We start from the raw sequence: 26,598 nt of genomic DNA, 5'->3' as shown, positions 1-26,598 counted from the left end.
AAAGGAAAGTAAAACAAGGATTAGTTAGATGAAAAACAAAAGGACGAAGAATGTAGAAGATGATAAAGGTCTAGCTGACTGCCTCAATTAATATTTTGGTTCAGTGTTTACAGATGGAAATGAAGGAAAGTAACCTAAGTTTAAAAAAAAGACCAATGAGACATTTGATACATGTTAGTTTATAGCTCTACTTTAGCTGTCTAAGGTAAATACAAATAAGTTGATAGGGCCTGACACACCCAAAGTTATTCAAAGAGCTTAGTGGTGTACTAGCATTAATGTTTTATCTAACCAATCATTGTTAATGGGAGTAGTCCCAGAGGATTGGAAATTAGCGAATGTTGTAGAGAGGAGTCAGGCAACTACAGGACTGTAAGTGGGAAAAATAATGGAAACTATGTTAAAATATATGATTGTTGAAGATCTCAAATCACATGGATTTCAAGATCAGAAACATGGATCTGTACTTGGACCCATTCTCTTTAATATTTTTATTTGTCATACTACAGAAGGTATTTATGGTAAGGTATGTTTTTCTACTGTAGACGCAAACTTTTGCAATAGGGTTGATGTTCCTGGAGGGATAGGCCAAATGGCAAATGATTTTGGTAAAGCAGAAGAATGGTCAGAGCTGTGGCAACTTACATCTAATGTGGTTAAGTGCAAGATAATACCCCTAGGAAATAAAAACCCAAGAGCAGCGTATAGAATATTTGATACTGTATTAATGACAACATCTGAAGGAAGGGATTTAGGGGTGATTAATTTAGAGGATTTAAAGGTAGGTAGACAATTTAACAGACCAGAAGAAGTTGCTAACAGAATGTTTCCTTGTATAGGGAGAGGTAAGAGCTCATGCCATTGTACAGAGCACTGGTGTTGGAGTATTGTGTACCGTACTGGGGAAAGATGTAGATACTCTGAAGAGAGCTCAGGGAAGAGCTACTATATTGGTCCATGAATTGTATGATGAAACTTTACAGAAAAGTTTCAATGATCTTCACGAGTATAGCTTGGAAGAAAAATGAGACAGGGGATATGATCAAGAATAATATCAGGAAATATTACATTACTGAGATGTGTAGTTGATGCATGGAATAGCCGTTTAGCAGACGTGGTAGAGATTAATACAGTGAAGGAGTTTTAGCATGCATGGAATAGGCATAAGGTTATCTGACATATAAGGCCAGGGACTAATGAAAGTATTCAGAAATTGGGCAGATTAGATGGGTTGAATGGTTCTTATTTGCCAACACATTCTTTGTTTCTAACTGTGGACTCCATGTTCTCATTCAGCACTTGGCATATGGTAATTTTACAAATGAGCACATTTAAAGTGAAGCACTTCCTGCTCAAGATGTCAACATGGGTAGTTCCCATGTCCAAAGGCAGCTTGTGTATATGTGTACACCATACCAGCATGTGCAGTTACCTTTGTCTAAGAATGAGAAGGTTCAGTTAGCATGCTGACTGTGTTCAGTCTTCTCGATCTTGGCTCAAGCCTCACCTTTGCCACTTCTACAGTGTCTTCATAGAAATACATCCAGACAAGTATGGCTAGAAAGAAACTGCATTCAAGAGAAAACCCTGGGTCGATTTTTAACTAATGTGTTGGACTGTGACAATTATTAAATCATTAAATCCCTTGGGTCTGTTTCGTTCATGTACTAGAATAGTATAAGACATTTTGAAAATAAATACAATCAAAGGCAAAACAATAATTATGCATTCATTAAAACACAGACACTACGTTTAGGCGTTTTAATTAATAGTACACATTTGTCAAGCTTTTTAAATCATTTGAAACAGTAGTCTACAGGCATGACATAACTGAATAGAGAAAACAACTTCCACAAACCTAAAGTGCTTATATGGCAATGTGACAATGATTATACTATACTTTGTTGTAAATTTATTGTGAGTTTTTTTTATTAAAGAATTACACATTTTCCAAAGAATAGCAGGCAAATGATCTTACAAATTGAGTTTGCAGTGGAACAGGCTACATCCATTTTGTTCAACTTTTAAGAAACTTCATGTCTCCTTTAGTTTCATGAGATGCTAAAAAAATGTTTAATACATACAGTTAAGTCCACATTGTGTGATCGCTAGGGCTTAGCCCTCTGTGCGCTAGGCAAGCACTTTTGTCAAAAAAAGTGTTTCATAACACTACTAGTTTGTGCTAATATTCATTGGCATTAAGGGAAATGTTTTGTAACCTTAAAGACATAAGTAGTTGAAAAAAAAACAGGCATGCAAAAAAGGTATTGTACTGGCCACTTAAAAGCCTCCAGGAATAAACATAATGGATGATATTGAATTAAATTCTGCAATACGTTGATGTGAACCTGCTCCAATGTAAAGGAATATGCAACCAATTCAAGCCATGTCCTCTGCCTCTAAAAATTCTGGCAAATGTCTGTAGAAATGCCTTGTGCATCTTGGAAACAGGCGGTTTACATGTACTTTTTCTTCCAAATACAGCAGCTTGAAAGTTAACAGATGTTCTGGCTCTATTTGATAAAGTTTTTAATTGTCCATCTTTGACCTGTGCAACTTCGAAGGATTAAGTCAATACCACCATTGCTTCTACTTTCAACCTCTAAGCAGCGTCCAGTCCCTTTATTCATAATTGCTCCATTCTAGAATTAGACAGCAATTTAATAAATAGATTCGTGACAACAAGCAAGTGCGTAACATAACCAATCCATCACAAACCAGAATTTGATATAAAGCACATAATATTAAGAAATAATGAGAGTAATAACAAACCTGCTGGGTTACAGCTGAGTGAACAGAAGAAAAATGTAATCAAATCAGTATTCTGTGTGACCACCATCAATGATTCTAGGTACAATTGAACATAGTTTTTTAAGGAATTCACCAGGTAGGTTGTTCCCAATATTTTGAATAACTATCCACAGTTCTTTTGTGAATTTAGGCAGCCTCAGTTCCTTCTTTCCTATAATTCTAGAAACACTTGTTAATTTTAAGATCAGGAGACGATACCATCACTTCCGGCACTACCTTTTTTATGCTGAGCTGAAGAAAGTTCTTAATGTCTTTGGCTTTATGTTTGTGGTTGTTGTCCTGCTGCAGAATACTTTTGGGACCAATAAGATGCCTCCCTAGTGGTATTACATGATGGATAAATATCTAGTTGTACATGCAAGGAACCTCCACCATGCTTCACTGATGCCTGCAAACACTTACTCTCGTACTGCTCTCCAGCCATGCTGTGAACAAACAGCCTTTTGCTATAGCCAAATATTTAAATTTTGACCTGTTACTCCAGAACACCTGCTGCCATCTATCATTGACCCAGTTCCTGTGATTTTGTAAATAGCAGAGTTGCTTGACCTTGTTTCCAAATCGGAGGTATGGGTTTTTGGCCGCAAGTCTTCCGTCTTCCAAGACTTATCCGGACAGTAGATGGGTGTACCAGGGTCGCACTGTTTTCTGCCAATGCTTAGCTTAAGACACTAATGGACATCTTCCAATTGTGATGGGGAGTAAGCATTATCTTTTTTTTTTCCTACACAGCTGTTTCGGCTTCGGTTAATGATTGTGTTTCAATTTACATATTAACCCCTTCACGACAAAGCCCATACATGTATGGGCTCACGATGCAGCGGTTTTGCCTCACAAGTCCGGTTAGCCGTGGATCAAGGGAGGAAAAAAACCCGTTTAAAACAGAGTTTAGGAAGGGACCAGCAAGCTGTTTTGAATACAAAGGGTGGTCATACCAAGTATTGATTGATTTCTTCTGTTCACTTACTTTGCATTTTGCTAATTGATAAAAATAAACATGTTTGTTTTTGAAAGCATTCTTACTTTACAGCATTTTCACACCTGCCAAACCTCCTGGTTTAGGTGGATGTGAGGAGAATGCTACAAAGACATTTTAGAAAATTGTATGCTTCCAACTTTGTAGTAGCAGTTTGCGGAATGTTTTACCTGTTCCAGCAAAACTGTTTTTGGTGTAGAGCCGAGATTTTAACCCCATTGAACAATTGGAATGACGATTGATAGATATGTATATACACATACTGTACATAGATACCATATATTTACAATACTACAATTACCTGTATAAAGCTCCAACGTTTGTGAAGTGTGCTCTTCACTTTATCACAATCCATCAGTTGTGGGAATTTGCTTTTCTTATTGTCTACTAGGCAGCGAGTATCAGGCAAGAGCACTGTGCTTCCAAGGGTCCCCAGGTGAAGATAGCCTTCTTTAGTGTATCTCCCAAGCTAAAAGTATATACAAAGATATGTTTTTCATTCAGTTTATACATAATGTAAACAAATATAATTACCATAACTTGGAGCTTTTAAGCTCCGGCTACCTTGCAGAATGAGGCCAGTGGGTGTTCCCGCTGACATCGTGGGAAACACCCCATTTAAATAGAAAATGGGCGGGGAGTGGGGCGTGTCAAGACCCAGCTCCCACAACCCGAAGGATTCGGGTGTTGACCCGGAGAAGCTGTGCCTCACCCGGAGTTCTCCAGGTCAAATACGGAGAGTTCCCAGGTATAATAATAACCCAAATATCTGAATTTGAAGAAAAAGTAAGAACAATTAAGGTAGGAATTAATGAATTCATATAAGGATTAACTCAGGGGTAATGCAAATGTTCTCCAAATACACACATGTTTACATTACATGTAAATATGTGATGAAATAGACATTTTAATTTGGGAACAGAATCGTCCAGAGCAAGCCAAAAAGTAATGGGAATTTGAGCCATCATGTGGGATTTGGGTGAGGCTCACATTCATACAGAACAAGACATACTGAGTTGACACCAACCAACATAAGATGATACATGTTCAATATTTGAGTATCACTTTTTATTGCCCTAATATAACTAAATAATTTCTGTTCAACAAGAACTTGACTGGTGTAAAACTCCTTAGAATTCCCTGTTCATGCTCATCTAACATTTTGTTTTCCTGTTTGTATCCTTATTTTCCTTTGCAAGATTAAATCCAATAGAAGCTTAATTTTGAAGAGCCCTGCCGCCTAAATAGCGCTGGGCGGCATGTAGTTGTGGGGATAGGAGGTTGGGTTCAACTAAAGGCCAGCTATGTTTAATAGGCAGGGTTCAAAAGTTCAGTGAGTTGGTTTAAAAAAAAAAAATAGGCTTGGTTATATAACTTAGAAATTTCTGGAGGTGCGCGAGCCGCTAAATGGTTTGCCGCCTTTGAAAAGGCTGGTATTGTTCGGCTGTGCAGGAGAGCCGCGGGTGGAATATGGAACTTCTTCTTGAAAAGCTCCCACCCCCCCTTTTTTTTTTTCTTTTTTTTTAAGAATATAATGTTTTGCAATTTGTTGTGTGCTTTTATCGGGGTAAAAGTTGTCCCTTCTTGGGATGGACTAGTGTAATGGTGTATGCCTTCTGGCTTTTAGGCCGGATGGCTTGGTATATATGTTTTATTGGGTTAAGTTATTTGGAGGTGAGACTCTGGGTTTGGGCCAAGAGTTTCTTTAAAGTATGTGATGTTTATTAAGCTAAATAAAAGTACACGGCCTGTTTATTCCAAATTTGAGTATGTGGTATTTATTTCAAGCAATATAGAAGGATACAATGTTGTTGGTTACAATATCCCTTACAACTACATGTCCTATTACAGCGCCTTCCAAAACCAGTACACTTTCAAGAACTAACAGAACAACACGCAGGGTTAAAAGGAACTCTTTCCTCTGCAACCTCTTAATGTATCCAGTTGCGTCAATCATTTTTCATTTGGCACCCAGGCATTTAGTCATTCTTTGTCAGTTCTGCAGAACTTATACCTACAACCAGTCTAATGTAAATTACTATTATTATCATTATAGCTCACTTACTTTCAAATATTATGATGGCACTTTGTGATATATGATCATTTTCTTATCTATGTCACCATCACAGAGTTACCGTATCATGTTTTCATGGAGAAATTGATCATAAACCCAACTCCCTCATTTGTTCTCCTAATACAAAATTGCAACCTATGAAGTTACCGAGTCATGTTATTTACTTCATCCAGAATCTTAAAGGTGCATCACTGACTCAAACGATGCATGTAGCATTCATAAAGCTTACAATTTTTTTGTATCCACAGTAATTATAAGATTAGCTAGAATGGCAGTTATATGATACTAAATGCAGTCACTAGTGGTATATTAATGTTACTTACATTCCATACTGCAGTATGATGACACTTTCAAGTTATTTCTTACAAATTTTTATGAAGAGGATACTGCTGTGGTCGTAAAAGCTTAAGTAAAAAAGCTTTTTAGAGTTTAGACGGTTTCGGACACTGCATTATATTTTTTTTAAAGAACTAATGAATCCACTGCAGATGGGCCTTGGTAATGAGATTTGATGATAAGAAGGCAGATCTAATGCCACTTGAGTGGTTTTATGAATGCTTGTACTTGATAAACAAGCCCCTCAGCTATGCAGTCACCACAAGCTCATTATTTTAGAATTACCAAGTCTATTACTGTTCAGTTGCGTAAATCTTAATAATGGTCTATATGTGATTAGAACTGATGAACTGTGAACCATAAAACAAATAGAAAAATACAAACCTGAGGCCCCCAGCCATGACATGGGTACATTATTGCTGTATGATTTTCCTGTGGACCTTGGTCTAGACAAACATCCTTTGCTTTGTTGTTCCGGAGCTGTGAAAACATGTACATTGGTTTACGGGTTATTATAAAATAGGGTTGCATTTAAAGCTTTTAATTTTGACCATTTCTCTTTAAATATTGGACCGGTAAGTGTATTAGAAGTGGTCTGATGTCAGATATTATTTTATTATGTGTTATTTTTTGAAAGGTATTACAATGTTGAGAGACTAAAAAAAGACCCAAGCATGACACAGATAAAATACATTAGAATAAAACAAATATATATTTTCATAAAAAGTATAATCTAAATTATTGGTTATTGTAAAAAAAAAAGAAAAAACAAAGGATGCTGTTGTGATTACCAAAAGTTAAAAATGTACAATGAAGATTTGTGGAAATTGTTTTAGTGAATGTTTTTGATAATGAGTTTTATTGTAAATAATCTGAAAATAGATATTATAGAACTGAGTAGTTCTCAGAAATCGTACATATGTTTTTGTTAGCACAGTTTAAAACATAATTGTGAGTTGTACATTTGTATTGAAACAAAAACAATTTATATAATAGCAAAATCTTGTGCTGGATTCTCTCCATAAAATTGTCAACAGTAACATTTCACCATGAAAAAGGCATGGCAAAGGTACGTTCAAAGGTGTTGTGGAAATAATTTGTTTTCAACAGAACACGAGACATTTTATACCTGAACGTTCTCATAGGGTCATTGATGTCTTTATAGATGTTGTAGCTCTCTTCCTACCCATGATTATATTTACAGTTCCAGGAAAGGAGTACAAATGACACAGGAATTCTAAAATTTACAGTAGCCTCAATGTTTTTCTTTTTTAATCACTTGGGAAGTTTGAGCAGTGTTGTTTAGTGTTATAAGATTTTCACTCTTTTTATTTTTGATAGCAGCTCTACTGTTTAATTAGAGACAGACACAAAGACACAGTCACTTAATGACCAGGGCTTTTTTACGCTAAAGGATCAGACAAATTTTGGTGTTTTTTTTTTTACAGTCTTTCTTTAAACATTATATCCTTCTTTCTCATTTAGTGAACCCATACAAATTACCGTATTTGCCCGAATATAGGCGGCACTTTATCCCCCACTTTAAGTTGCAGCGCTGCAGGGGACCTGGATCCTCTTCTCCAGCAGCAGGTGCTTCTATGGTGACATAACCTACCGGTGCTCCACCATAGAAGTGCCGGCAGCAGAGGTTGTCTACGTGCATAATTTTCACTTATATAAATGGTTTTTTTTAGCATTTTTAAAAAATGTTTTAACCCCTACCTAACACTAAATATAACCTTATCTAATTTCCCACTAACTACCATATATGAATTAAAATTCTAGATAAAAACCCCCTAGAAATACTTTTTTAAACCTGGGTCTTGGCCCCTAGGGAATCACTGTTACTTACTGTTTTCTGTCTCTTTGCCGCTATTAATAACAGTGAGAAAGAGAGATAACAGAGGCAAAGGCAGTTCTTGTAAGCACTTCCACGCATGTGATAACTGCTACAGCCAATCCGTGCTTGTGATTGGCTTTAGCAGAAATGTTCGATGTTACACATTGATGATTGTCTTCCTAAAGTTCAATGTAAAAGTGCTTAAAGGAGTTTTTATGAATTTGATATGGTAAACAGTTACAAGGTAAAACAAATGTTCTAATGTTACATAAAAATTAGCATAATCTCACCTAAGATTATCAATCACTGTTTCAGACAATTTAAAGGTTAGAAAATTACCAAAATATACATGTTAAAAATAATTATTCTCTAATAAAATTAATCAAAAAAGCTGCGTTATGCTTTTAGAGTTTGAAATATGCTACACAGTATATGGTCTGCAAAGTAAAGCATACCCATAGCAGCCATAAAAAGGAATAATTATGGATACGTTGATAACAGCAGAGTACATCAAGCAGAATTTTAACTACGAACAAAGTTATATAGCTTTATGGAAAGCTCGATCTTAATGTTGTTATAAAAATCATCTGAAATGGAATCATTAAAAACATGCTCATTCAAATCACATTCTGTATATCTCCATGATAATTTACAAATCAACTTACCAGCACCACTTACATTGAAGTGCTAAATTTGTCCATAAAAGGAGTACAAAGTGGCTAGCTTGCCAGCTGTTGCAAATTACAGGTGCCATGGTCCTTAGCCACCCTAATCCAGCCAAACCCTTCGTGAACATCATAGGAGTTGTTCAGAAATAGCAGAAGCGTGAGTAACCTACTGGCGACCCCTAGCCTAGATTCATGTTGCTGCAAAATAGTCAGGACGTATCGGAAGGTCCTAATGGGCATTTAGGCACAGCTTTTAAGGACATACTGGTACGTCCATTTGGTCACAAAGGGGTAAAAATGTTTTGCACAATTGTTCTTTTAATAGATGAAGCTAAATCCCCTTTAATGCTAACATTTACCTTTCAGTTCACAGTTCAGCCAGTTTTTGTCCGTATAGGAGTAAACTGTATACAAAATGCAGTGAGCATCTGACATAGTGGTATGGACACAGTTGGCTCCTGTAAGATAGGAGCAGTTGAACAGTGAACAGAAAGGAGGCACACGGGTTGTACTTAGCATTGCTATTTTTATGTAAAGTTTCCTTGCTAACCAAAAGCATTAATGATAGATTTTGTGCTCTGTACTGTCTTTGACTGCATTTCTTATTAGCATCATATAATTGGGCATTTATTGTACTACTTATGTCTCCAACTTGCAACATGAATCCTCTGTTTGTTAAAACTCTCTTGCAAGGGCCATTAAAATATTTTTAGGACATTTTTTGCTCAGATCTAAAAAAATATAATGACCATTTATGACCTTGGTGCATAACTTTGAAGATTGCTTTATGTATTTTAATATCACAATTGCTTTGAAAAGAAAAAAAACCACAAGAATAACATGCACAATTGACCCTTTTGCCTTTATTGTATTGTGGGGCAAAAGTGCCCAGTTGTTTTTAGGGGGTGCATAGCAGCTGCCCCTTGAGCCTCCAACAACAACAGTCGCAGGGGGCTCAACAGCAACTGGGTCCACCACTATAGGGGGCCTGGGTGACCCCTGGAACCACTTCCGCAGCTTGCCTCTTACCTCAGTGGGAGCTTACCTCTGTATTGCTCGCACACTGGGCGAGCAACATCTATTGCTTTTGTTAAACCACATTAGCTAGTAGCTATTCAGAGCTCTCCCTCTTCTGGAGGTGTTGATTCATTGAACGGTAGGGATAGCCAGTGGACAGCCACATGTAGGGGTGGGAGTGGGCATGATCAAACATCATAAATAATCCAGAGTTGAAGGGAAGCAGCACTTTATCTGGAGACTCTAGTTCAAACCTGGGGGGGGTCCCAGGTATGGATATTAGCAATGGAAACTGGAAATTACATTGTAAGTGCTTTAAACAGGTCTTGCAAGGGCTTTGAGACTTTGCTTTCTTGAGTATTCATTGACTTTACTTATACTATATTTTTACACAATTAATCACCTCTCCGTATGCAATGGTGTTATTGTATCGTCTCATTTCTGGATAAACATTGTCTAAGTACCACTGGAAGTTCTTGCACTTTAAGCTTTTTCTTAAAGCTATTCTTTCTGATATATCGCCAATGTCGATTCCTGGATTCTAAAAAAACAAAAAAGCAGCCATAAGAATGTAGATATGTATAATTATAAAATGAAGTCCTTATCCTTCAGAATATGTTGGTACTTTTCATATAGCAAAACCTTCTACAACAAAAAGTATATATACAGTATATATGAGAGAGAGAGAGAGAGAGAGAGAGAGAGGAGAGAGATGAGAAGGAGAGAGAGGAGAGAATGGAGGAGGGGAGAGAGGAGAATACCTGTCAGAAAAATTACATTTTACCAACCAAAAGTTAAAATGGTAGTAAAGTTTGTACAGTTGTCATCTTAAGCTTTCAGTGAACAATTTCTTGCCATACATTAGATTACTTCCCTCACTTTCTTTCCTTTGACAGTATGGGCACGAGCAGCGTCCATTCACACTGCCAGTTAAAGATAATGTTAGCTCCTGTACTGTTAGAAGGGTAAAATGCACATTTCACATGTTTTCTGGGACGTTGCCAAGAAGGGCAGTCAGGAAGGTTTACACAAGCTGTGATTAGCATTTTTGGCAGCATTCCCACAAAATGTGGTTAAAGTTCAAAGTGGGTCAAATAAACATAACTGGTGCTGCTTATTAAGTATTGGCAAATACAGCAAAGCCTTTAGTTAAATAAAAGTAAACATTTCAGGGGTTCTGTAGACCTCAAGCTTCTTTTGCTGGGAGCCTGTTTCCCATATCCACTACCCCTCAGTAAAGTAAGTCTTGCTTACATTAAGTAGAACTTTATTTTATTACATTAAATAAAAGTAAGAATCACAGGGGGTGCATAATTAATATGCAAAAGACAATTTATGATTTCAGTGTCTGTCAGAATTTACCTCCACAGACAAGCAAGGGTTATATTATATTTAGGGCAGCTTCTATTGCAGGCACTAAGTGCACTACCACACCTCCCCTTTCTTCTGTTTTCTTCTCTGCAGCATATCTCATCTCACATACTGACCCTCTCCTCCCCCTCCTTACTCGCTATTCCCACTTCTCCTGTCAGCATAGTCTTCACTTCTGCAGAGAGAGATCAGAGGAGACCAGAAAACGGCTGGAAAAGGTAGGTGAGCAGGAGGGGAGGGAGGAGAAACAAGGCAAAGGGAGAGTGCATGGTGCACAGACAGGACTGAGGGATAACACATTTCATTTCTGAATATAAAACGAGCCCCATTTCCGAAAGGGCAGGAAACGGAATTTGTTGAATATGTCCGGTAATTTTTTTTGAGGAAACGGTTGAAACCCTAACTGTTGCAGAGGAAGACCACAAGATGTGATCTGTGGTATGGTATGTAATATTCAAATACTTTCTGAAGTCAGTCACTGCCACATAGTAGCAGTTAAGTAAAGTTAATGATTTACAAGACAAATATAAGCAAGCATAAGTATAACCTTCAGGGCAAAACTAAATATAAAAAACTTAAGACATAAAATATTAATCTAATTCAGTTCTTCATTACTGTATTCCAGTGACATAGAGGAAAATATATTTTCACACCTAAAGCTCACTATTTAATAATAACAACATTGATTAAAACATGCTTAGACATAATAAAGTCTCAACAAAGAGGTAGAGGGTTGCTTTTTTTTAGATTTATAGAAACAAGTTCAACCTAGAAATATTTTTATTTAAAATGGTATGTTGTTCTTTTTTTAATGGATGAAGACCAGAAAACAGAATACATGTGAATTGAAATATAATGCATTATACTGTACCTCTAATGGTAAATTCCAAGCAATATAAACATGAGATTTGTAATCGTCCATCCAAACCTCAGCTACTCGCAATGCATTTCTCTTAGTGTAAAAATCAATATTATTATTGTACGGTTTTCGTTTGCGTTCTATGTGAGCAACTCTTGAACACGGGAGGACCTCCATGCTTCCACCACACAACCACACCTAGAGCAAAATAAAATAATAAAGATAAAACTATATAATGATGTATTTATTTATTTATTTTTTTAAAATTTATTTTATCAATTCAAATACAAGCCATTTCTTAAACATGGATATTACATCTATAATGATGTATTTATTAATATGTCTGTGAAACACAGATTCAAGTATAGATACCAGGTAGCTCATGCAAACATAATATTTTGGTTCATGATGACCTTATCAAATATGTAAAGAGGGACAAAAAAAATATGTTTCATTGTCCTTTATATTCTGAGAATATAAAAAGGTCACATTATTTCAATTTTTTTTTTGCATTTTCAAACAAAACAAGTATTCACAGTTTTGAATAAGGACATTAAATACAAAAACAACAGGTAAGTGACTGTATGAATTCTCAAAGAAGACTTTAAAACAGAAATGTTCAATGCCAGCCAGGTAACCATGCAATTCATTCAATGGAATATACAATGACAAGTTTCTAATTAATTCAGAAAAGACCAAAATAATAGATACCGCCTAACTTCCAAAAAATTTAGTACAAAAAAAAGAACAGCTTTATATCCTTGTCAGGGAAACGTGCAAATATATTTATTAACAGGGACAGCCACGTTGACTTTCATGGAGTAATTTCCTTCTGTATTTATAGTGAATACATGTGGCAAAATACCAAATAAACCTGCTGAGAATAGTCGATTCTACCCCTGTTTGGTCTCATGGCTAGTTTGTTTAGTTTCATTTTATTGATTATGTTAAAATATTAATATAAGACTCTATGCTTTTTTGAAGCTTTCAGTTATTGTAGTTTTCCACGGATTTGTTTTGTGTTTCGTTTATAAATTCCATGGTTATAAAAATTCTATTAGCAGGTAGTTGTGATAGTCATGACTTACTGTTACACTTAAAGGGAGAGCTACAACATTACAGTCATTAGCATAACTATACTTATTTATCATAACAACCTAAAAATGTGTTTTAAAGATACTTGTTTTGGGTTTTTTTAGTTTTTTTTTACATTATCGTTCCTTTCTATAAACGCATCCTTGCTCTGCAGAATGTTAATTATGAGATTCTATGCTTCTACTTTTCAGGTTGCATTTTCATGCAAATGACAATATTGCCAAGGTTTTTTTCCTTAATGTAAAATAAAAGACAATATACAGTAAAGAAGCCTTTGTCTTTATGTTTTATAAGGTTATACATTTAAGGTTTTATACATTTACATGTCAGTAATGGCAAATTGTGCTTGTTTGGGTTCGCCATGTTTCATGGGAGTCACTTTAGCTGCCATTTATCAACAAATACTTTTTTGTTTTGATGGTATGGGCATCTGCAGTGTAATGGCTCTAATAGTTTTACAAGATCTTACAATGCTTTGAAGGCAATGCAAGCTTGTTTATGGTAAACAAGGCCAGGTAGGAAGTATCTAAAACTGGGGACATCTCAGATATATAACTAGAACTCACCAGGGAAAACAAGAATCAGAAATAACTAAAAAGAGCATAGTTAACATATTTACTATCATAGTATGAAATATTCATGGACTCAAGCTTCTGCCAAGATGTGAAGAAACACTTAATGGATCTCCCAGTCGATAGAACTTGCACAAAAATTTATCTATTTAAGAATTAATCATGAGATAAATGCTTTGATAACTTAGCATTACTAAGTTTAATTTCTGGTGTTCAGAAAAACAATATTCAAAATATTAAACACGTATGGAAGAGCAAGTTTTGAATGTGTGTAATACTCTTTAAGTATGTGTTTATCAAGCTATTACCTTTAAATGATAAAAAAAAATACCACAGTAAAACTTTTCAGCAGCGGAAGTAATCAAGATGCAGACTAAAAAGATGAATTTTCAGGGCGCAGTGGTAAAACTGATAAACCATTTGACCTATTCTCTTGATACTTAATGTCACCAAATGACTTATGAGTGTCTAACCACAAAGCATTCAGATCTCTGCTGCTCAAAGACATTATCCAGGAAGAGGCAAACTGTTAAATGTCACAATGTTAAAATGTAATTGTTTTTAAAACTAGACCAGTCGCAGGTCAGATAAATAGCTGTAATTCAGTTCAGTGCTTGTACATTATTAGGAAGACAAGTTATTTAGAATGTAGCCTTAGTAGTTTAAACTTCATGGTGATTTCACTTTAGGAAGCTGCAATTGAATAAATAATGTTGGGCCAGGGACACAAAAGGATAAACCTTTAAGCATTTTTGTCAAGAGAATAACTACATTTGAGCTGTTTTATAGTAAAATGCTTTTGTAAAACACAATATATGTGGCTATCACAACTACATGAGTGTGTTGAATATCCCATTCCAAAACCATGGAAAAAGTCACTCCCCTAAAACAGCCTCCACTCTTATGGGAAGGCTTTTCACAATATTTTGTAGTACATCTGTTGGCATTTGTGTCCATTCAGCCAAAACAGCATTTGTGAGGTCAGCTTCCGATGTTGGACCAAAGGCCTGGCTTGCAATACAAACACTGAGAAACAGTCCCAGACCATTATCCCTCCTCCTCCAACCATCATCCTTGAGGACGTTTCCACAGCTCCAGAGTCCAATGGCACAGTGCTTCACACCACTCTACCCGAGTCTCGGCATTATGCATTGCGTGCAGTTGCTTTGCCAGTCAGTTTCATGAAGCTACCAGTTTGAAACTCTGTAGTGAGTGATGTTACAGAAGAATGGCAACTTTTACATGCTGCGTGCTTCAGCACTCAGAGGCCCTGTTCTGTAAGTGAGCATCATCTTCCACTTTGTGGCTGAATTGTTGTTACTCCTAGAAGGTTCCACTTCAAAGTAATAACACTTGCAGTGGACTAGGGCAGATCTAGCAGGGTAGAAATTTCAGGAACTGACTTTCGGAAAAAGTGACATCCAAATGCCACATTTAAAGTCACTGAGCTCTTCAGTACGACCCATTCTATTGCTAATGTTTGTCTATGGAGATGGCATGCACATTTGCTTCATTTTATACATCTGTTAGCAATGGTTATGGCTGAAACGCCTAAACTTAATAAATACGAGGGGGTCCACATACTTTTGGTCATAGAGCATACTTTTGGCACTTCATCTTGTTGCTTGGTGGAAACAATTTATGGACCCACACTAATTTTATATAGAATCTTAAAATTAATTAAGGATTAAAAAATATTGAAGACTGGTTTTAGCATCCTAATAATTATTACAGATTTTGTATATGACACTAATGAGTCTTTGATATATTTAGTCCACAATGTAGGGGCGAGCACATTTTAATTGTGTGAACACATACTCCTACCATCTGTGCATAGCACAAGATAGTAATTAGTAGACCTCATAATTCTGCTACCTACAGCATTTAGTTTTAAAAGAGCAGATTCAGTGAGTACTGTTGGTTTAAAATGTTATCACCTAATGTTGTAAAATTGCACAATCTCCAGGGATACAGACGGATGTTATACCAGTAACCACTGCCTTTTACTGGATGTAAACATATTGCCAAGGGAGAATGCTTGTAATCTCTTAATAAAGTGGTATACATTAGCAAAGGTTTCATTTAGCTAAAATGTAGTGTCCTTTAAAAGTTGCACAAAGGGCAGAGAGAGAGGATATAAAGTGCAAGCCAACCAATGCATATGCTTTGCTAATCAAGTAAAGTGAACAAGAATACTCTTGCTTGCCTAGTTTACCCATGATCACATTTACCTGCATTATTCTAAAATTCAGCACTGTCCTGGAATTCCCCACATTATTAAATGATATCATCTGTTTTTCCTGATGCCATGGTTTACTGCTGATTATAGATCCCTAAAGGGGCTTTGTGTATTAGAACTTGCATCCTACAAGGGCACATTTGATGTACAATGCAAACACTACATTAAAATTCATCATACAATTTAATACTCACATCCAACACACCCACACACACACACGTGGGCATGGAGTTAATCTTTACGTTAAACAAGCACATAGTGATTAATTGATCCATATATTTGAAAAGCATGATTAATAAACAACCATAAAATCTAACCTAAAGAACAGCTTTTGAAATCTGTAACAGTAGTTTTTCACATAAGCGCTCTTGAAATTTGAAAAAGCCACCTTGCAATCTATATTTTATAAAAGATGTTCAAGTTACTATTCTCAGTCTTAGTGCACCATAGGAAGTCTCTGTTGCACAAAGAATATTAACCACACAGACCTACATATGTCAGGGTACTGCAGTTTATTGTTAGTTGCTGCGATTCTTGCTCTCTAAAGATGTCACAGCTGGAATTTATACTTTAATTCGTGCCGCAGAACAAAATCCCTGTAAAATTCATTTTGTGCAGTGTCCTTACTTCTACCTTATTATAAGTGATATTTTTTGTGGCCTTGGGAAGTTGAGAAAACAGCTAGATACCAAATCTAGTCTTTAATTCTGTATCATTTTCGACTTATGAGAAAATCTGAGTGAAACCAATCAAAGTTTACTACCAGCTACAACATTAAATAGAAGGTACACCAGTTTCGCGGTTAGAAATATGAATTTACATTATACAAGTATAGGGTTTTTTTTTTAAAGCTTCAAAATCACAATGCTAGCAGCACATAAGTGGCTTATAATCATGGAAGCTTTAATGTTTTGTCAAGGAATGCAAATAGTGAATAATGTAATATAACATCAAAAACTTTCCTATTCCCAGGTAAACTACAATTTTCAGTAATAATACCAACTCATTTGGCATTAATTGATCTGCGTAGCAAAAAGGGAAGCCATCGATGAAACAGAGTAAGGTCTTACCGATAGAGATGGTCCCGCAGAATTATCTATGGTCTAAATGCTGAGAATATAAAATAACTTCTCAGGAGAAAAATATTTTACCAGAAGGGTATTATTTACCAAAAGCTAAACTGTCTACAGATTACAAAACATATTAAAGGAACACATTTTACTGCAGCACTACAATAACATACAAACAGAGCAGGGAACTTACTGATTTGCATTTGGACTCTCTCATAAGGAGCAGAGGGGACCTCCAGGCCATCAGTCCAAGGAACACATACAAACTGTAACTTACCAATTTTATAAATGGAATATGCAGTCTCTTTCTTATGGCATCGATATGTCCACCCAGTCCCTACCACTTACTTAGACTAAATTTTACATGACCTTTTCTAATGTATTCATACCTATTGTAGGTAGGCTACTGAAAATGTATACAGCTCTAAAAAAACACATCTAAACTGATCCAATAAAGCCTAAGGGTACAAAATGAAACAAGAAGTATTTAGTTGATGTGGATAGTTAAAAAGGTAAGACAGTTTTACAAAAATGTAAATTAAAATGGACATGTTTGTTATAATAATCTCAGAACTCCGAAGACAAATACAGTTTCCTATGAATTCATAAGGTATGTTATAGGTCCTAAATTACAATTTATATTATTGGGAATAGATTGTGTAGAAATTTTTGTGTAGAAAATGTTTCATAGGATTGTTCTTCATATTTTTGTTATTTAAATGCTTGGCAAAATAAGCAGTAGATGATGAGCTGCTTCTATTTTCAGACATGCATGGTAACGTACGTATTTTGATAGTTGTCATGGCCTTTAGCAAAATGTTGTGTGGGTGCTAGCATATTTTGAAATCTAGAATTATATCTCAGAATGAATAGAAATGGTTTGGAAAAAATACATTTTTATAAGCCAAGACAAACAAAACTAAATTGCAATATACAAAAGAAGACTAAAACGGTAACTAAACAAGAAAATTAGTCCCAGAACAACTTTTGATTGCACCATTTCACATACAAAGATGTTTCTTGCACATTTCACTGACGCAAAGAATAAATAAATAAGGATACTACTGATCAAATGGTTCATTTAACCAAGAGCACTTATAAAAAGTGTATTATGCAAGAAAAGGACTGATATTGCAGTATATATATATATATATATATATATATAGCATTTTCAATAAGAATCCCCACGTAGAGGAGCCATCTGGTCAGTCTTTACAAACACCTCTTTACATAAATTCCTTAAAACCTATTATTTTTAAATGAAGGGTGTGTAAAATAGATATATCCAGTTATCATTTGGTTGTATTTCAATGAAAGTGTCCAATTAACAACAATAAATCAAATAAATGTTTGATACCATATTTGCTCGAATAAAAGCAAATGCTCTGAAAAATACCCCTCATCTTATATTCAAGCTTGTTTTATAATCTAACCTCAAATAGAGGTCTCACTCTAAGACTAAGATCCAGATCCTCTGCAGCGCTGCAGGGGACCTGCATCCTCCTCTCTGTCAGCCAGTGGACATCTGCGCGATACGTATAAACAACCTCCACTCCTGCCCAGCACAGTGTGACATGACCTTACGGCCCTCCGTCAAAGAAGCCCCGGCTGAAGTGCCGGGCAGCAGCAGCAGAGGTGGTCTTCGCATATCGCCAAGACGTCCACCGGCTGTCCCCACTAGAAAACTGGTCTGGAGCACAAGGCAAGTCTGGGGATGCACTGGTAAGTCCGGGGCAGAGTGGCATATAGGGGGTATAAAGCATATCTGGGGGCAGAGTGGGTAGGATGGCAAGCCTGGGGGCAGATGTGCATAACTGGGGTCAGATGTGCATAATTGGGGAGGGCAGGTTGGCAAATAAAAGGAAATAAAAACAATTAACAATTTATCTTTCTCAATCATTGTTTTCATTAAATATGACAAAATAGTTTACATGTGAATTAATATTTACTAGTAAAACTTTTTTCCTATAGGGTAGTCTTATATTCAGGCTTTTTCTTTTTTTCCTAAATTAATATTCAAATTTTAGGGGGGTCATCTTATAATCAGGGTCGTCTTATAGTCAAGCAAATACGGTATGGTTCGTCTACGTCTGTTTAAAAGTGATCAATCCATAATTGCATATAAATATGACTAAAACATGGAATCCCTCATTATGAGAATAACATAAAGCACCATTTATTCTAGGTAATCACAGTGCTTTTCTTTTCAGTGTTCTGCACACAGCGCTGGCCTGGTACTTGATTAAACTGGACAAATTACTTTGTTGTTTGGTGATTACACTGCATTGGTGTCTTCTCTACCACTATAATCATTTCAATCATTCATGGCACTGGTAAACTTTAGGTGACCCTGATATTCAAGTGCACATTGCATTCTGAAACATGAAACAAGACTTCTATTTCAATGCATGCACTACAGGATATGCATCTAGCAAACAGGACTGAAGACAACAAAAATGCCTAGTGGGATGTTGTAGCATATACTTACTTATATTACTCTCCCAAGAGTCAGTTTTACAAATGTTGGGGGTGAGGGGTCAAGTTAACTAAATTCTTCCCTGGCCAAGAATCTAACGTATGCGTTAATGTACATAGAACAGGCTTATTTAACTGCTCTTGGATGTTGGTCTGGAATATTAGTTCTACTCAACTGAAAACTTGGTTCTGAAATGTAGACAGAGATCCTGGTAAATGCAAATACATTTCCCCCAATAGCTCTCAGGGCAAATAATGCTTGGACAAAGAAAATGCATAAATTGTTTCTTGATCATGCAGAGCTTTGCATGAGAGTATGATCAGGCTGTGGAACATGCACTGTTTTATAGGGAACATGTTTTTTGTGTCAATAACTTTTCCACAGCATTCGGCACCAGCTGCAAATAGCATAGCTCTATAGACCTACATAGAGTACAATAGTTGAAGTGATGATACAAATACATGAGTCAAGGTCATCTAGAGGTCTGGTGCTAAGAATACAATCACAGTCGAGATCCATTGCTTCAGTGTGTAGCAGTGAGGATTACAGTTGGAGTTCATCCCTTAAAGGGATTTTTTTTATTATGTCCGTACCACACCACATATAGGGTGGAATAGAGGTATAATCCTTATGCCTTTTAGTTATTTAGGGTTTTTGGGAAGACTTGCTTTCTTAACCTCTTAAGAACCAGGGCTATTTTTACACTATAGTACCATAGTGTTTTTTGTGTTTTTGCTATGTCATTCTTCAACCGCTATTTCTCCCTGTCTCATTTAGTGTACTCTCACAAACTATATATGTTTTTTTGGGGGGACAACATATATGACATTATTTTTTATAATAAATAAAAAAAAATATGTATTCACAGTTTTACGGGTACAGTCGTGTGAAAAAGAAATTACACCCTCTTTGAATTCTATGGTTTTGCAGATTTGTTCCTTCGCACGTCTAAAAATTTGGTAAATAGAACCTCAGATGAACTACAACAGATGACCCATTACACCGTGCCATGGTTTATTCAACAAAACCACAGCCAAAATTGAAAATAATAATAACCTCTGTACAGATATAGTGGGGGGCACAAAAAAAGTTAGCTACAGCTTTTCCTCTGTCGCTCAATTGCTTCTTTAAAGTCAGAGCGACTGATGTCACTAACACATTGAGTGTAATGCTGTTTGGGGGGCAAAGGTATCACTGATGACCTGTTTGGACCCAAAACAACACAGAAAAGCTGTTTGGGGACAAAACTGGTGAGTGGCATGTGACATCTTGAAGTCGGGGTGCCCAAAGAGGTGGAGTAGAAAATGGGTGTGGTTAAAGGGATTATGTTTTTTATTGGGAAGAGTTAGCAATATTGTCACCTGAGGGGGCACCAAAAGATTTTTGCACCCAGGCATCAGTGACACTAGGCTCGGCATTGCTTGTAACCTTGTTTTACCAGAGGTCCAGGTGTCTTAAATCCGAGTCACACAATACTCTCACTAAATTGTGTAACTAAAATGCATCATTCTTCTACTAAATACTTAACCAAGTACACAAAAAGGTATCAATAGGTCACAAAGTCATATAAAAGTTCTTGGTAGAGCCTTGTCTTAGTCCTGTGTGCTGCATTTTCTTCAGTCAGTAAACATAAATTGAAGAAAATAAAAATTATAAACCATCAAAGCAGCTTACTAAAAATGTTAATTTCAATACACGTAGAGATACACATTTATAAAATGAGGTTTACATTAAATGTCAAATTGTTATATAATAAAGCTGTATCTCACAAGAAGTTATAAAGAAAATGAGCAGCAAGCATTTGCCAAAAAAAAATCTTTTGTACTTGGCTAAATATCTGCCAAAGCGTCTTCTGATCATGAATATTCTATTAGCAACTAACACAGCATTATTGCCATGCAAATCAGTTGAAAAACAGTCAAGTGGAATATTCAGTTAATTCTTTTCAGTGTGACTCCAGAAGCACAACTGTCCCTTGCCCTGCTTTATTCAATACCTTTGATTATGTTCTCAATAATGTTATCTTTTGAATTATTCAGGGGAAAAAGTTCTTCTTGAAGCAATAGTGTGAAATGCATTTTTTATTTTTCTGTGTTCCAAATATTGGCATAACAAAATGTTCTTAAAATATATTTTTTAATGATATTCTGTAGCTTAAGAGGATATCACAATTAATACTGTATAAGCATACATCAGATAATAATGTTTAAAGGCAACAAACGCTTAACAAAGACTTAAATATTTATTTACAAATATGTCATCTGGTATCGGATTGAACAGGATGCAGCTACTTTTAATGCTAAGGGATTTTATAACAAAGCAAACAGAGGAAAACTTATAATATATAATATAATTTGTGTTAAATGTAATAATTCTGAAATAGTCATACACATGTATATACACAGGAAGTATACACTATAATTTTCAGCAGAGTTTTGAACATATCAGAGGACTGTATGTTCAATCTTCATTCTCTATGTGGGAACTGGAATGAAGCTGCAAAGCCCATTCAGAGATCAAAAGTTGGTCCTGACAGCTCAGTAATTACTTGTAATTTATATAATCCAGTGCAAGCACAGAGGGTTATCAGATATGGTCACACAATGTGTAAATCCATGGCAAATGAAATCACCGGACAGCAGATGAAGGATGTCAATGTCCTTTTGTACTCCTAATGCTTGATGGCTGAGCTACTCGGCAGATTTAGTTTGGACCCAGCAGTGTGTAATAGATTTCTGCTTTTCTGTTATGGCAGTTGTCATAAACATTTTTTAAATGCAAATTGAGACTAAAGAGCAGAGCTGTAACTAGGAATTTTGGCTCCTTGGTCAGGGTCAACGGTACCACCCAAAGCTCTTATGTCATATCTGCTTCTGGAAGCGTAAGGAGGTGTTGGAGTATTGCTAACAGGTAGCTCAAACATGATTGTCACCCTGGGGCACCTACCCCTTTTGCATCATGGTATTATGGCTTTAGCATGAATATTCACTCAAATATTAGTAACAATTATCCTTTTATGTAGAAAATCTTCAATGGATTCTGACAATTACATATACATTTTACATTTAAGTCACATAAGTTAGTGGAAATCTCCATACATTAACTATACATTTCCTTGAACTAACTTAGCACTTTTTAAGCTAACTGTCATCACAACACACTGTGAAGATGTTGAGACCTTTAAGCATACACATGGGCGTAGGAACCCCTAAAAATCTGGGGGGCAGCATTTTCCCCCATCAGATCCCCACTTTCTCCCCATCTCTCACACTATCTACCCCCTCTCCCCCTTCTCACACTATCTACCCCCTCTCACACTTTCTTACTATCTACCCCCTCCCTACCCTCCCTTCTCACACTATCTACCCTCTCCCTACCCCTCTTCTCACTAACTACCGTCTCCCTACCCTCCCTTCTCACTAGCTACCTTCTCTCTATTGCCCCCTTCTCACTAGCTATCCTGTCCCTACCGCCCCCTTCACACTAGCTACACTCTCCCTACCCCCCCTTCTCACCAGCTACCCTCTCCCTACCCCCCTTCTCACTAGCTACCCTCTCCCTACCCCCCCTTCTCACTGTCTACCCCAGGGGTGTCCAAGTTTTTTCTGGAGTGGGCCACTTCATCAGAATTGTATACGTGCGCGGGCCGCACTAATTTTTCACTGTGAGAAAATATGGCCTTTAATAAAATATGCAGATTAAAATAAAGTAAATGACACAAAACCTTTACTTTTCCTCTCACTGATTTCTGGGCCTAGAAAGTTTTGTGATTACAAATTCAGGACTCAGGATAATAAAAAATGAAATAGTTCTATTTATTCTAGGGATGCACCAAAATGAAAATTCTGGACCAAAACATTCACAGTTCACTTAGCCAAAACTGAAAATGACCCCCCACCTTTAAAAATAATAATAAAAACTCACATTTTTAATAAAAGTAGGTAACACACCACGATTGGACAAAAAAAATTAGCAATATGACTTGGCATGATAGGAGTGTGATTGCTAACAGCAATCACAGTCCCATCATGCCTAGGTTCCAACACTTACACATCCAACCAGTAAATGCTGGAACCTAGGCATGATGGGACTGTGATTGCTGTTAGCAATCACACTCCTATCATGCCAAATCAGCCAGTACATGCTGGTACAGGGTGGCTGTAAGTGATGTGCAGACCCCATACTGCTGGCAGCATCAATACACAAGGGGGCAGCTAGCTAGGTTTCAGCATGTACTGGCTGACTTGGCATGATAGGAGTGTGATTGCTAACAGCAATCACAGTCCCATCATGCCCAGGTTCCAGCACTTACACATCCATGCTATCACACACACACTCATTCATTCATATACTCCTTCATTCACAGATTAATTCCCTCAATCACGCATACTGATTCAAACACCCTCCCCACCCCCTTACCTGCACTGCAGCTCCTCGATGCCGCTCACAAACTTCAGCAGGGGGCACGGCACAGAGGAAGCAGGATGTGATGTCACGTGAACTCTGCTGGGTTCCGCTTCCTCTGTGCAGTACAGAAGACCCTCCCACAGGTAAGTAGCAGGGCTCTTGTTGTGGCAGGGTTCGAGGTGCGGACCGCGTAAGATCGGTTGCCCTAGCTGCCGATCTTACGCGGGCCGCACCTCGAGGTCTCGCGGGCCGCATTTGCGGCGTTTCTATTGGGGGGGGTTCCTACGGCCCTGGGGGGGGATTTCTTCATTATCGGTCCCCCCCGCATGAGTTACTGGGGGGGATCTGTCCCCCCGTCCCCCCCGGTTACTACGCCTATGAGCATACATTTGTGTGCATATATCCCACAATCTTGTTATAGATTGTAAGCTCGCAATAGCAGGGCCCCACCTGTCTTAATGTCTAGTAATAAAATGAGCAGATGGTCAGGTGGTGATATTTATTATCCTATTACTATAATAGTTAACAATGTGTTACTGTTATTGGCATAAAAAAATCTGCTCCTATGATCCATTCAAAGATTTAAAAAAAAAATAAAAAAAATTTATGCAAACTGCTCTTGTATGCTGTGGGAAATGCAGAGGTTGTAATGCTAAAAATTATGTTTCAATTTCCAGCTGGTAAACTAGAATACCAATCACGTTATTATCTTTCAATGTGTGCATCCCCAACTATCTGGAAGTGGGTCACTGCTTTTGAAACATACAACAAATTGCAGAAAATTAAAAAGACCCTGTTATCTTATTAGTCAAGTGGTCAAGTTCATTTAACACAGCATCGTCATTCATTACCATTGTTGTCATATATTTCAATTGACCTGTGACAGGTTCCTCAAATGCAACAAAGCATTTAACTATAAAGAGACAAACCATGCCTAGGAACTTGCTGGTCTGTACCCGTACTCTTCAAGTGAAGCACTGGGGCTCTAGGTTCCGCTCACTACTACTTACACTGTGCCCAATTTTCGCTCTTCCTAATTGTAACTGGGGCTTGTTCATCTCCTGTGTGCAACTAGTCCCACTTGTATTTATTTGTAGCCATCACTTTACATCCAGTTATTTTCATGCTATGGATCTCTTGTTTAAGTGGATGGACCTGAAAATGTCCCTGTTCACTCAACCAATGATCAGATATAGAAATTTACTAGAAACCAAAGATTATCAATACAAGATAGATATAACATGGCAAATATACATACAAGTAGACACAGTTTCTAAATGCTGCCACTTGCTGATCAGGCTGGCTTTACATTTAGCATGTGCATGTGAAAGTGGGCAGTTATTATAGCAGGGCAGAATTCACTAGTTGGTTATTGCTGAATTCAATGCTGAATCCAGCATCTAATGAAACTTATAGGGAGTCCATGTATGTAATTAACCAAAAATTTAAATTTTCACAGCTACATTCTGGACTCATTCAGAATTAGGCCAGGGAATGCAACAATATAACTTAATTAATAATATTGCATATCACATTGAACCTAAAAAAAAATTAAATGTGAAGTTATTATAGGCTTTTACTTTTGAAGATAAGGCGTGTTTTGCAATTTGCGTAGGTTATATCTATGACAATTGACGTGTTGTCGTCCCTATAGTTACTTCACATAAACATTTTTATAAAATGTAATAAAATGTGCCACTTTGTTTGTCACATACACAGCGATGATTACATTATGATTTGGGTTGAGTTGGAAAGAAAGAAAACCGTATTATAATTCTACTCTAACAATTAAGCTAAACAAAAGAGAGAAGAGCATACTTTTCCTGTTTGAGTACATCACTTTCAGTACTAGGATATCCAATCATCATCACTTAGGGGATAAAATACCATTCTTTGTATGCAAACTGCACATAGATATAAAAACCTTGAGTGTTCTGTGTTTCAACACTTATTTTCAAGCAGCTGACAATTGGCATACTCAATACGATAATATGGAAAAAAATCAACAAAGTATTATTTTCTATTAATTATTGCCAGAATGTCCTCTCACACTCTGTAAAAAGATTAGTATTTTCCATTCTACACAATTAATACTATAGACCAAGCTTTTGGAACATATCAGAATGTTACAATCTCTAAGCAGTCATTCCGAGAATAAGGCATTCCTTTTGCTTATATGTTATCCAGATGTCTAAAATAAGCTTCATATTTCATGTTTATGTACAGTGCTATGTCCGATCCAAAATCTCTCTATCCCTCACAAGGAAGTCATGGGAATCATGATATTATTTTGGATGCTATTTTTTTTCCTGAAGCTGGATTTTAATTACATAACGAGGGATCACTGACATTGACATAAAAGTGATCAACATTTAAAAATCGGAAATTGATCAACACGGATTGAAATCGGAAATATCAAAATTCTGCTGCATTCTAAACATATGACTAATTTTCAGTTGCAGAAAAAAATAGGTCAAGTTAAGCAGTTGAGTCAAAATGAGAAAAACAGAAAATATGCAGGCTCTGCCATTGTAATCTGTTCCTTTTCTGTAGTTTTTCAGATTATATGAATGTATATGTTTATATATCTGCATACTGGGTCCACTGACAGTTTGGCTGGTACAGAGCTCAAAATTCATTCATGTTATTCCATTAAATATCTTTAATAATTTCTATTTCAACAAAGCAAAAAAACAAAAATAACTATATGACAGTGCTTTAAAATTATAATAAACAATGGATCTTGCTGTTTTGCCCCTTTCTGATGGCTATCGTATCATGGTGTGG

General features: G+C 36.6%; 1 protein-coding gene across 1 annotated transcript in view; it reads right to left on the bottom strand.

Moving 5' to 3' along the window:
* Positions 1–2,513: 2,513 nt before the first annotated feature.
* Positions 2,514–26,598, bottom strand: part of LOC149300930 (polypeptide N-acetylgalactosaminyltransferase 17-like) — a 169,075-nt gene continuing 144,990 nt past the window's right edge. Inside the window, exons 7-11 of the mRNA XM_089484554.1 lie at positions 11,965–12,150; positions 10,126–10,263; positions 6,582–6,677; positions 4,089–4,256; positions 2,514–2,642 (exon numbers count right to left, since the gene is read on the bottom strand). Of these exons, the coding sequence (XP_089340680.1) occupies positions 2,514–2,642; positions 4,089–4,256; positions 6,582–6,677; positions 10,126–10,263; positions 11,965–12,150 (717 nt within the window). The remainder of the gene's footprint in view (positions 2,643–4,088; positions 4,257–6,581; positions 6,678–10,125; positions 10,264–11,964; positions 12,151–26,598) is intronic.

This window comes from Sceloporus occidentalis, unplaced genomic scaffold (assembly GCF_023333645.1).
Source record: "Sceloporus occidentalis isolate IW3139 unplaced genomic scaffold, rSceOcc1.0.p SCAF_22, whole genome shotgun sequence".
Classification (NCBI taxonomy): Eukaryota; Metazoa; Chordata; class Lepidosauria; order Squamata; family Phrynosomatidae; genus Sceloporus; species Sceloporus occidentalis.
This window is presented reverse-complemented; position numbering and strand designations above follow the sequence as displayed.